The 13,364-nt window shown below is 41.3% G+C and overlaps 1 protein-coding gene across 3 annotated transcripts in view; it reads left to right on the top strand.

Moving 5' to 3' along the window:
• PLEKHM3 (pleckstrin homology domain containing M3) overlaps positions 1-13,364 on the top strand; it is a 179,934-nt gene that overhangs the window by 99,969 nt on the left and 66,601 nt on the right. For all 3 annotated transcript variants that reach the window (XM_059393342.1, XM_059393343.1, XM_059393344.1), the window contains one exon: positions 4,651-4,714. In XM_059393342.1, coding sequence (XP_059249325.1) covers positions 4,651-4,714 — 64 coding nt within the window. The remainder of the gene's footprint in view (positions 1-4,650; positions 4,715-13,364) is intronic.

The raw sequence follows: 13,364 nt of genomic DNA, 5'->3' as shown, positions 1-13,364 counted from the left end.
CAGAATATAAGGGCCTTGCCACTCAGTCTGTTCTCATTTCTGTGGATGAAACAGAGCTTTTCAGCAGAATTCTCCGGAGCCTGTCATACTTCCCAGGAGAACTCCAAACTAGCATATGCCTACCCCAGGCATCCATGGGGGAAGGACTTCATCTAATAGGTTCAATGCCCTTTCTTCCGTGGCTTAGTACAGGGGCTGGCACATAGGTGTGCTTAATCAGTATTGGATGGATAGAAAGATGAATGGAGGAACGAATGATTTAGTCTCTAGGGTTTGTCCAATAATGCATACTGAACTGAAACACTGAATTGCCCAATGAGCTAGATATTAGGTCAGTGGTTCTCAACCTTGGCTGCACTAATCACCAGCAGACTTTTATTTTGTTTAACAACTAATTTCTGCGTTCCCCCCATGCTTATACCCTGTCATCTTCTAAAACCTGATTTTATTTTTTTATTTTTTAGAAGATTTTATTTATTTATTTGAGAGTGCGCAAGAGAGCGAGTGCACTAGCAGGGGCAGAGAGAGAGGGACAAGCAGACTCCCTGCTGAGCAGGGAGCCCGATGTGGGGCTTGATCCCAGGACCCTGGGATCATGACCGGAGCTAAAGGCAGACACTCAACCAATTGAGCCACCCAGGCACCCCCAAGTGATTTTAATAGACAGCCAAGGTTTGGGATCCAACATGCTAAACCATTCTAAAAGTACGTATCCTGTCCATAACTTATCATTCTCAGTTATCAGTTTATATACCTTTTCCTCAGTTGACTTAGTGCTCCTTGAACTTAGTACTGGGACTGTCTTGTTCCTAATTATCTACCTAGTGCCTGGCACAGTGCTTGACAGTCATAAATGTTAGTTGGATAAATTGGTTGCTTCTTCCCTTTAGGGTACAGGAAGATTGCATAGTACCACATAAGACAGAAAAAATGCTAGCAAGCACCATGAGTTTTGTTTGGGGAATGTATATGTGTTGGTGGGGGAAGGTTCTGACCATCAACACTTTGGTACCTACCTGCTTGCCCATAATTCATCGTTGTTTCCTATTCAGTGTTATTTATCCAGATGCTGTGAACTGACGGCAGCTAAAGATACTAGACTTTGTCAGAGACTCCCAATGTAAATATTTCATCCCATTATTCCCATCTGTACCTATCCAAAAATTCATCACTATATATGTAAGAGGATAGTTCATTAATGTGATACTCAGCACCATTGTCCCCATTAATGAAAGCCATAGAAGCCTTTAGACAAAGATACACAGGTTGCCACACCAATCAATTTTCTCAACTCCAAAATCTGTTAATTTAGGCACAGAACTAGAAAGATATTTGAAGACATTGTATTCATTCATCTTTATACAACAGTGAAAAAGCTGAATCTACTAGCTCCTTATATCAAATACAAAATAAATTCAAATTGAAGATGACACAAATAAATAGAAAGACGTACCATGGACTGGAAAAATATTGTTAAAATGTCCGTACTCTCCAAATCTACCAACTCCAATCTACAGATTCAGCAGAATCCCTATGAAAGTACTTGACTGAGATGACACAGCTTGTGAGGAACCCAGCTGGTGCAAGAAACCTGATGCCCTGGTCCTCATCCCTGGGCCACTACATGGGACTCATAGCACCTTGTATTATATTAGAATCAAAGGTCAGGATAAATTTCTAGACACACCCAGTCTTCCAAGACTGAATCAAGAAGAAATAGAAAATCTTAACAGACCAATTATTAATAATGAAATTGAATCTATAATCAAAAAACTCCCAACAAATAAAAGTCTGGTACCAGATGGCTTTATAGGTGAATTCTACCAGACATTAAAGAAGAGTTAAGACCCATCCTTCTCAAACTATTCCAAAAAAAATGAAGAAAAGGAACACTTTCAAATACACTCTGTGAGGCCAGCATTGGCCTAATACCAAAATCAAAGACATTCCAAAAAAAAAAAAAAGAGGGCGGGGGGATTACAGACCAGTATTGCTGATGAACATGCACATAAATATCCTCAACAAAATATTAACAAACCAAATTCAATAATACATTGAAAGGATCATACACAGTGATCAAGTGGGATTTACTCCAGGAATGCAAGGATGGCTCAGTATCCACAGACTCAATCAACTTGATAAACCACATCAACAGAAAGAAGGGTAAAAATTATATAATATCTCAGTAGATGCAGAAAAAGCATGACAAAAGTAAACATATACTTATAATAAAAACACAGCAAAGTGGGCACAGAAGAAACATACCTCAACATAGTAAAGGCCATATATGACAAACCCACAACTAACATACTCAGTGGTGAAAAGCTAAAATCTTTTTCTCTAAGATCAGGCACAAGATAAAGACACCCACTCTCACCACTTTTATTCAACATGGTATTGGAAGCCCTAGCTTCAAGAAACATTTAAGAAAAAGAAATAAAAGGCATCCAAACTGGAAAGAGTAAAACTGTGACCCTTCGCAAATAACATGACCCTATATATAGAAAACCCTAATGACTTCCCTAAAAAACCATTCGAATAAATGAATCAGTAAAGTTGCAGGATACAAAATTAATATACAGAAATCACTTGGATTTTTATACACTAATAAAACTATCATAAATAGAAATTAGGAAAACAATTGCATTTACAGTTGCATCAAGGAGAATAAAATACCTAGGAATAAATTTAATTGAGGAAATGAAAGACCTATACACTGAAAACTGTAAAACACTGATGACAGAAATTGAAGATGAAACAAATAAATGGAAAGATGTACCATGGACTGGAAGAATTAATATTGTTAAAATATCTGTACTATCCAAATCTCCTAGCTCCAATCTACAGATTCAGCAGAATCCCTATGAAAATACTAATGGCATTTTTCACAAAACTGGAACAACAATCCTAAAATTTGTATGGAAGCACAAAAGACCCTGAGGAGCGAAAGCAATCTTGGAAGGAAGAACAAAGCTGAAGGTATCATACCCTGATCTCCCACTATACTATAAAGCCATTGTAATCAGAACACTATGGCAATGGCACAAGAACAGACATTAATTAATGGAACAAAATAGAAAAGTCCAGAAATAAACCCATGCTTATATGTTCAATTAATGTTCAACAAAGAAGGCAAGAACATACAATGAGGAAAAGACAATTTCTTCAATAAATGATGTTGGGAAAACTGGACAGCTGCATGCTAAAGAATGAAACGGGGCCATTTTCTTATATCAAATACAAAACAAATTCAAAATTGGGTAAAGATGTAAATGTAAGACCTGAAACCACAGAACTCCTTGAAGAAAACATAGGCAGTAGGTTCTTAGGCATTGGTCTTAGCAGTATTTCTTTGATCTGTCTCCTCAGGCAAGGGCAACATAAGCAAAAACAAAACAAAACAAAACCAAATGGAACTATTTCAGAGTAAAAAGCTTTCACGCAGTGAAGAAAACCCTCAACAAAATGGAAAGATAACTTACTGGATGACAAAAGATATTTGCAAATGACATAACTGATAAGGGGTTAATATCCAAAATATATAAAGAACTCACAATTCAGTAATGTAAAAACAAACCAATTAAAAAAATAGGCAAAGGATCCGAAGACATTTCTCCATAAAGGGCCAACAGAAACATGAAAAGATGCTGACATCACTAATCAAAATCACAATGAGATATCACTCACACCTGTCAGAATGGTTAGTATCAAAAAGACAAGTAACAAGTGTTGGTGAGGATTTGGGGGAAAGGGAATGTAATTTGCTGCCATCACCATGGAAAATAGTATGTAGGTTCCTCAAAAAATTAAAATTAAAATTAAACACATATGATCCATCAACTCCACTTCTGGGTATTTATCTACAGAAAAAAACTAATTTGAAAAGAATATGCACCCTTATATTCATTACAGCATTATTTACAATAACCAAGCAAGATAAGAAGCAACCTAAATATCTGTCAGTAGATGAATGGGTAAAGAAGAGGTAGCATATACATACAATGGAATATTACCCAGGCATAAAAAAATAATGAAACTTTGCCATTTGCAACAACATGGATGGATCTAGAGAGTATAATACTAAGTAAAATAGGACAGAGAGGACAAATACCATATGATTTTACTTACATGTGGAGTCTAAGAAAGCAAAATAAAACACTCATAGGGACAGAGAATAATATGGTGGTTGACAGAGGGGAGTGGCATGGGGTAAGGGATAATAGAGGGCAAGGAGATTAAAAGATACAAACTTATAAAATAAGCAGTGATACAGTGTACAGCATAGAGAATATAGCTCATTTACAACTTTGATGATAATTTTGGTGATCCCTTCATGTATACAACTATTTAATCACTGTTGAATCCTTGGAACTAATAGAATATTGTATGTCAACTGCACAGTTAAAACAGCAAAACAGAGCATTACTCCTTTTTGTCCTGAAATAAACTCATTTCGGAATTTAAAAAAAAAAAGTCAAAGATCAAACTTTTATTTCCATCTTAGTATCTGTGTAAAGAAAAGGGGTGTTGTTAAGAGGTTTCTCAGAGAATGCTGGGAAGAAAAGTATTGGTGGAAAGGGATCTTGAAAGAGACAAAACTTGCTTTGTGGCAGCACCGCAGTTCATTTATGTTTCTGTCCTTGTTTTCAGAATTTTCCCCAGAGAATACCTCCTTCAACAGATCCACCTGTATTCCCTCGCTGATCTGCAGCAGGTGAGCGCTCAGAAGGGCCATTTCATTTCTGCTTTCTCACTGGGAAAGTGTCTTAGTTGATTATGGTCTAGGCACTGAATTCTGCCATCATTGGGGTAATTTCTTCATATGCTTGGATAATCAATTTCTATTCAAAATGGGGGAAAACCTTATTATAAAAAGATACTATAGGACAGTAAGAGATGTTGGCAAAGATAGGTGGAGAAACTAGATATGTCATCCATTACTGGTGGGAATGTAAAATGGTAGAGCCACTGTGGAAAACAGTTTGGTGTTCCCTCAAAAAGCTAAACAGTTACTATAAGAACCAGTAATTAGTTCCTCTCCTAGAGTATGCCCAAGAGAACTGTAAACTGGTGTCCACATAAAACTTGTACAAAGATGTTCAGAGCAGCTATACTCCTAAGAGCCAAAGAGTAGAAGTAACCCAGTGTTCATCAGTGGATGAACAGATAAAATTTTGTATATCCAGGGCGCCTGGGTGGCTCAGTGGATTAAGCCGCTGCCTTCGGCTCAGGTCATGATCTCAGGGTCCTGGGATCGAGTACCACATCGGGCTCTCTGCTCGGCGGGGAGCCTGCTTCCCTTCCTCTCTCTCTCTGCCTGCCTGTCTACTTGTGATCTCTGTCAAATAAAAAAAAAAAAAAATTTGTATATCCAGACAATGGAATATTATTTGGCCATAAAAAGGAGCAAAGTAACAATAGAGGCTACAACAAGAGTGAACCATAAAAACATCAAGCCAAAAGAAGCCAGACAGAAAATATATGTTTTATGATTCCGTTAAATGAAATGTCCAAAATAGGCAAACCCATAGAGACAGAAAATAGCTGAGTGGTTGCCGGCATGTGGGGAGACCAAGGGAATGAGGAGTGACTACTAATGACCCAGAGTTTCCTTTGGGGCTGATGAAAATGTCCTGGAATTACATGGTGGTGAAGGTTGCACACTGGGTGCACATTGCACTGTGAATATACCAAAACCCATTGAATTGTATACTTAAGAGTGAATTTTATGGTATGAGAATATCTCAAGAAAATTGTACAAGGAGAAAAAGATCTAAAAGGCAGTGACTCTAGGAAGCTCTTTGACTTGTGCTTAAGTCAAACAGTTGGAGGACTTTAAAGTTTAATAAAACATAAGAGAGCATATAAGAGTCAAAATCATCTTTTAAAATTTGTATTGGTGCTTGTCCTTTTAATGACTGACCAGGATAGCAACCAAGAAGAAAACCAACATCTAGTCTGTTCAGCCCAAAGTTCTGAATATGTTAAGCTTTGGTTAATCATTTAAATCAACAACTCACTCCCTCAGAAGCTTTTAGACACTAAATGAAAGCAGTACTTTCTATGTATCTATTCTTTCAAGAGTTAATTGAAAAAACAATTGTGGCAACTTCCAGAGTATCTCCTACTGCTCCAATTCTGTTGTTTGTTGTTTTCCTCACTGGTGGTTTTGCCCAGGGAAATGAGGTCCACTTAAAAACTGTTCAAATCCTTCAGTCATTTTTCAAGACTTTAAACTACTTTAAGTGTTGTTTTTTAACTTAAGACTTGTGTTTTCTTTGTACACCCTGAGGGAGGAAAGTTATTTTAAATGGTACAAGTGGTTTTAGGGCATTTAGTTGGGAAGGTCTGAGAGAACGGTAGGGTTTTAATTTTCTCATGTGCATCAGGCTTAACGTGTTTGCACACATCAGCTCCTCCCACTTGTTCAGGCCCACGTACCCTTTACTACATAAACAAGCAGCAATGATCTGCTGGCCGGGGTGGGGAAAAGTTTATTTTATTTATTTTTTTAAGATTTTATTTTATTTATTTGACAAAGACCACAAGTAGGCAGAGAGGAAGGCCGGGGGGGGGGGGGGGGTTGGGGGGGAGCAGCCTCCCTGCTGAGCAGAGAGCCAGATGCGGGGCTCCATCCCAGGACCCTGGGATCATGACCTGAGCGGAAGGCAGAGGCTTTAAACCCACTGAGGCCCCCAGGCGCCCCGAAAGGTTTATTCTTAATTACTATTGCCCAGTGGCATGCAAGGAGAAGACGCAATTAAAATATCCATCAGACACTCACCTATTTTCTAGGACTCTACCTGACACAGTATCTGAGGAGCCACCTGAGAAGTATGTTTAAAGGCCTGGACGTATTCTTTTAAGGTGGTTTCAAACAGAATGGGCGGGGTCCAAAGTGAATACTCTTTGAGGAAGCCTTTCAAAAATGAGTTTTTATGCCAGATGAAGAGAAAGAATCAGAGAAGTTCCATATTCATTTTAGGGTGTCAAAGTAGTGTATCCATTTGGTGTGATAAATCCTGCTTTTTAAAGCTTTCCTATGCCTTGTGGACTTTCCCCCCTTATAATAATCAAACCACATATGCCACGCAGCTTCCTTAAGTCAGTGACAGCAGTATTCCTGGTGGGCCAGCCCATTAGCCCCTGGAGCCCCATAAGCAGCTTAATCAGTTTTCAGCCTCAGTAGTAAAGTGATAGAGGCAATCAGCAGCTCATCAAACTCCCTGGCAGGGGTGGCGGGGGGACGGGCTAGAGCTCGGTGCATTCATTTAATCCGCAACAGCTCACTCTAACCTGGTTCTTTGTGCCTGGTTTTAAGATCCCCCAAACTTATCATATTTAGAGGAAGTTTAATTCAATTACTTTTTCTGCCTGAGGTGGCTAAATTGAATTTAGCTTTGATCTGTCTGCATCTAGGCTATCAGTACTGAAGGGCCCTTCCACCCCATTTTCCCTTGGTTTCTGAGTAAATGTCAGGCATGTTTTCTGAATCTGAACTGTTCTTGTGAATATGTAAGAGAAGGGAGCACGAGAGGAAAAAAAAATACTGTTGCTCTGTGACAGAGTGTCCATGACAGCAGGCAGTCCAGCCTGACTAGAGGAGCCGGCTGCCAGCCCCATATTGTCCTGTACCATTTTGGCCAATGTCTGACCACTGGGTTGTCCGCTTTCATGTCAGCTTCAGGAGTTTTAGAGTAAGTTATTTACCGCCATTTCATTACCCTCCACACTCCTAAAATAAAGGTCTCTATAAAAACAGATCACATAAAATAACTATAGAAAAATGAATTTATAAATTTTGTTTATAAATTTTGCAAGGGAGTAGAAGATAGGCTAACACAAGTAACTGAAGAGTTATAGATTTTGAATAATGATAATATAAATATCCTTCCTAAAGGCAATAGATTGCTTTCTACAAATTCCTCTTAAGTAAACTGGATTTTTTCCCAGTAGCTTTCATTTAAAAAACAAAACGTAGACATCTTCCTCTCCAAAAATCAAAAAGGTACGAATTGACTACACATGGTAAAGGGGGATATATATAATAATCTTAAAGTCATACGGTACACAAAACACTAATAATACCTAAGGTAAAGATGCTAAAAAATTCTCATACCAAAAAAATTGCACCCTTCTTGTATCTCTGCTTTCATTTTTGTAAGTGACAATCCCAAAGTTTAGGAGATAGGCCCAATTCAACTATTTGGCTGAAGATTTCAAACTACCTTCATGCTTCTGATGTTACATTCAAGACCATTTTCTCCCCACTTTTCATTATTTGAATTTACTGGTCCCTTTGTGCGTCTTCTGCTTTGCTTTTGTCCACTTGGATGCAAGGAAACAAATAGTAGACGATGCTTAGCAAAAGGAACTGCCTCCTGATGTTCCGGGAGCTGTAGTTGCCTGCCATTAGCCAGGGAGCACCAGTGATTGGCAAAATTTGTAGCTGATGCTGGTGCCGAGTCCCTAATTGTCTTTTTATTTCACCGGTCGGTAAGTTGCTCGCTGGGTTTTACTAGCTCTTCGTAAAGGTAGTAGTTGAACAACAGAGTCATTGCCTTTCATCAGTTGGCAGCATTATAACATGTAACACCTAAGACAGAACCAAGTACTCCTTCTGCCTCGTAGCAGGTCCAAAGAAGGCAAAAGGTGGCAGCAGAGGCTCTCCACGTCCTAGGAGCTCAGAGGGGCACAGACTTGAGCCTGTCATTTCTTCAGTTTAGAATTTCAGGTGAATTTCTGTTCAGCAAGTAGATACTGTTAGAAAATCTTACCAATCCATGCTCTTTGACTGTAAATCTAATGTAATATACTGAATTTTTACAAAATAAAATCATAAGCAGAAACTTTCTGGAGGAGGAGGTGTGAATGCAGTGTTTTGTTTTGTAACTGACAGCAGTTCTTTCTAAAGCATATGGTAGACAAGGACTAAGCATCTGTGAATGAATGGACAGTGTTGAGGCATGTTTTGAACGGGGAAACTGAGGCACTTTTTATAACTTTCTCCTGCTTTGATACTTCAGGAGGGGGAAGTACAAAAGAATTTGTGTCTTATTTTCTATCTATCTAGCATTAATCACAAATCCAGGAGAAGACTTTAAGATAGGAATACAATAAAAAAGATAAGCCCCAATGGGACAGTAGGAACAGTACCGTAACTCTGACTACACTAGCTTTCTGTATTAGCGCTCTCCTTTCCCTGTGAAGTATGTGACAGACCATCTCCTTACTTACATTGCTGATAAGAAAATTCCACATTGTACCAGTAGAATACATTAGTATATGTAAGTTAAATGTTCAAAAGGTCATAGTTGCTCTTAAGGAGCAAATCAGAACTCTGGTTTAACAGTTCATTCCTCAGACTATGTAAGTGATAGGAGAATTCTTCTCAAGTTCCTTCTACTTACTGAAAGGAAAGGTCAGATTTAACTTCTTAGTTTTGGCTACCTGTGCTCTTGTGACAAAACCTAAAATGTATTCTAATGACTAAATCTTCTGGTGTTACTCCCCTTTGGGGCATATGTAAGCTAAGCACTGAATGATTCCATTCGTGTGTGATTCATGAGAAAGGATACTGGATGGTCCCATGGGTGAGGCAGCGGCTTTGAGTAGCCCCTCTGCGCCGCCCCCTCCACGGCCTACCACCTACCACACCGGCTTGTGGGACAGTCACCTCCTCCAGGCCCTAAATACCCAAACTAGACCTTACCTTCCAGCTAAGGCATTTAGATTCCAGTTAATATAAAATACTACCTGAGAAGAATAAATTATTTTGGCACAAATTCTCTTGTCTTATTAATAAGTTAGAAGCACAGGATGGGGGACGCCTGGGTGGCTCAGTTGGTTAAGCAGCTGCCTTCAGCTCAGGTCATGATCCCAACGTCCTGGGATCGAGTCCCACATCGGGCTCCTTGCTTGGCAGGGAGCCTGCTTCTCCCTCTGCCTCTGTCTGCCTGTGCTCACTCTCCCTACCCCCTCTCTCTGATAAATAAATTAAAAAAAAATCTTAAAAAAAAAAAAAAAAAGAAACACAGGATGGTATTCATGGGGAGATAAATTTCAACAGACGTGATGATGAAAGAGATGGAACAGTCTGGAATTTGGAGTACTTACGAGATGGGAAGTGGGAAGGATGCCAGTAGAGAAGGCCCCATAGCACTCAAGAGCCATAGAGAAAGAGAGAAGTAAATCAAATGTGTTGCCACCTTTGTAGAGTTGCCTAGAATGGTCTGAACTGCTTGTTCTATGCCAAAGCAGTAAACACGTAGCAACTGGGCATGTAAACATTCAGTGTATGGATGAATACATACACTGTCCCAAAGTTATTAGCACACTTTGTCCCCAAGGAAAACAAACTAATTTAATGTTAGCCCCTAAACAAAACATTAGAAGAGCTTCTCTGTAAAACAATGCACAGAATTCTAAAACTAAAGATCTACACTTATTATACATTGGGATAATATCATGTTGTTCATTGTTGCAAACTTCCCGAACACTAAACAGTACTGAACAGCTAGCCAGCTTTTCAGTTCATTTTTTCACTAGTCCCTCACACACATAGGACTTAGAAGTTGTCATCTCTGTGACCTACACATTTATCAAAATGGGCACCGGGGGAAAACCGACACAAATGGTGGTCCCACCATGAAGATTATCTAGCTAGTTTTCTAGCTAGTGACTACAGTCGCCAAAAGGCAATGCTTAGGAGATTTCAAAGCCACTTTTTAAAAACAGACTTTGCTGAATTCTTCTTTGAGGAAGTATGTGAGCAATTTTGCACAGCTCTGCCCCACCAAGCAAACAATCAGAGAAAGTTATTCTCTGTGGGCGCTGTTCACAGAGTCAGCACACAAAGGCCGAGCCTAAGTGGGCACCCAGCACAGCTGCCCTTTCACCGAAGAAGCAACAGGTGATGACCTTTATTCACACGAAGCTGACATCTTTGAATCCACAGTCCACAGGAACACAGCGCCTCAGTGCCCACAACCGAGTCACCAGTCTCCAAGCCTCAGCAGCCTGAGGAACTTGTATTCATAGCCTCTCAGCACCCCTGATCCCTGCGCCATTGTCCACCCAGGCCTTAGTGGGCAGGGTAACTAATTAGGAGCATTTGGACTTAACAAGCAGAAAAACAAAGTGTGACAGCTTGCCTGTGTTGTTCCGTGGCCCGGGCCTGTGTCACTGCCTTCAGAAACTTCTGAGGTAATCTGGAGCAAGGTGGGAATGAGGCCTCCATTAAAACCTCACTAAATCTCTTTTAGCTACTTTAGCCAGAGCTGTTCTTATCAGTGAGTTAGAAAAGAGGCCCATAAATTATTGGGGGGGGCACAAATCATGCCTTTTAAAATAAGCAGATTTTTCAAAAGTGAGCGTGTGTTTCAGGGGTAAAGGGAAGGAATTGAGCGTTCTTCTTTGAAGAACTGGCAGGCCGGCACCAGAGCAAATGGAAAGTCACGGTTTCTCCAGAGAGGTATATCTTGAGCAGCTGCGGAATAGTTGAGGCCTCGTGCTCAGTCCTCTGGGGGGGTTCAGGTCCCAGGGGAAAGGGTAGGGGCAACTGCTGCTAAGTGCCGGGGCTGGAACCCGGCTCTTCTGACCCCTCAACAGGAGGCCTTCAGTCTTTGGAGTCTTGACTACTGGTTTTCTGGTGTTTTGGTGATGGGGCCAGTTAGTTAAGCAGGTGCTTCACAAGGTGGTGGTACAGATTGCTCTTTATGCCAGCTGGTTAGTCTTTGTCTGCTCCGAGAACACTCTGTCTGCAGACGCAGGCACCGCACCCGGCTACATGCACACACCTGGTCCGCAGACACAGTAAAGCATGGGGGAAGGTGGGCAGGGCGAGGCCTGTGGCAGAAACTGGGGGTAGCAAGGTTTTGCTCTTCTTGGGAACCCAGGCCAGAAAGAGGACCATGTGTTGTAAGTACTGGATGGAGGTTCTCATGCTCCAGTTGAGAAAGAGCTTGATTGAGATGGGATTTCAGAAGTCATAGGGGAGCCCGTGAAGCGTAGACACCATGATAATAGATGAGGTAGCAGCCGCAGAACTGGCTGGGGCTCAGTCCGTGCTGAAATCACTTTCCTGGAATCCAGTTTCCTGGCCCTGCTTCTACTCTGGCTTCCAACCATCCAAGTTTTTTGGTTGTTGTTGATTTGGGCACCGTATTATTGTTGTTGTTTCCCATTTATAAAAATGCAGCTAGAATACTAACGAGGCAAGGGCCTACTTTCAAAGACATAGAGTGAGGTTAGTGTCCATTTTACCGTTGGTGGAATTAGACCCTCCCTGCCCAGCCCCGCATCCTGCCAGTTCACACACAAATGTTGTTAATCCCTAGGAACAGGCAAGATGGACCGGCAGCAAAGCTAAGCTGCCACGTGGTCAGAGAAGTAGCTGTCACAACGGTGGTTGCTCAGTGGGGCATAAGTCTGTGCTTATGTGTCACTGTATAACAGATTACCCCAAAACTCCGTAACCGGAAACAAAAGTAAACCCTTTTCTCCCCTGGTTTCTGTGGGTCAGGAATTTAGGAGCAGTTTAACTGGGCATTTTGGGCTTGGACTCCGTTAGGAGGTTGTAGTCCAGATACAGTCATTGGAAGAAGCCCTAACTCGGGCTGGAGGATCTGTTTCCAAGATGAGTTACTTCCACAGTGGCCAGTTGGTGCTGGCTGTTGGTGGGAGGCCTCTGCTTCTCCTCACCTGGGCATCGCCACAGGCTGCCTTGTGAGCGATCTGAGCCCGTGAAAGCCAGGCTGGGTCTTTGCCTCGCAGGTCAATGAGCCATCACTTCTGCCACATTCTCTCCAATTGAAATAAGTCATAGTTTGCAAAGACGGCTGCGCAGCATCTCCCATCCCGCATGCCCTCCTTGCATCGTGACTCTGACGTTCCTCCCATCGAGAGGTGGCGTCTGTGTTCCCTTTCCCTGAATTTGGCTGCACTTGTCACCATGGAAGCGATGCCAGGATGCTATGTGGCTTCCAAGGCTGGGTCAGCTTCAGCCTGGTCGTTCACACTTGGAAACAGCCACCATGCTTTAAGGGAACCCAAACCAGCCCATAGAGACCAGAGGAGAGGCCGACAGCCATCATCAACCACTAGGCATGAAGTGAAGATACTTTCAAAGGATTCCCACCTCTAGCTGAAAGTCTTCTCAGCAGAGGCAACAGGAACAGAGCAGAGCAAAGCCATCTCTACTACATCCTGCCTGAACTTCTGACCCACAGAATCTGAGAAGAAAATGATTGTTTTACACCACTAGGTTTGGGGTACATTGTTGTGCAGCAGTGGTTACTGGAACACAAGTAACTCAGCTGTTAGAAGGTTTCCTAGAGGCTGTGATCTCAGTTGAAATGTGAGGG

The sequence above is a fragment of the Mustela nigripes genome, chromosome 3 (assembly GCF_022355385.1).
Source record: "Mustela nigripes isolate SB6536 chromosome 3, MUSNIG.SB6536, whole genome shotgun sequence".
Taxonomy (NCBI): domain Eukaryota; kingdom Metazoa; phylum Chordata; class Mammalia; order Carnivora; family Mustelidae; genus Mustela; species Mustela nigripes.
The sequence above is the reverse complement of the archived record's forward strand: the minus strand, read 5'-3'. Positions and strand labels throughout refer to the sequence as shown.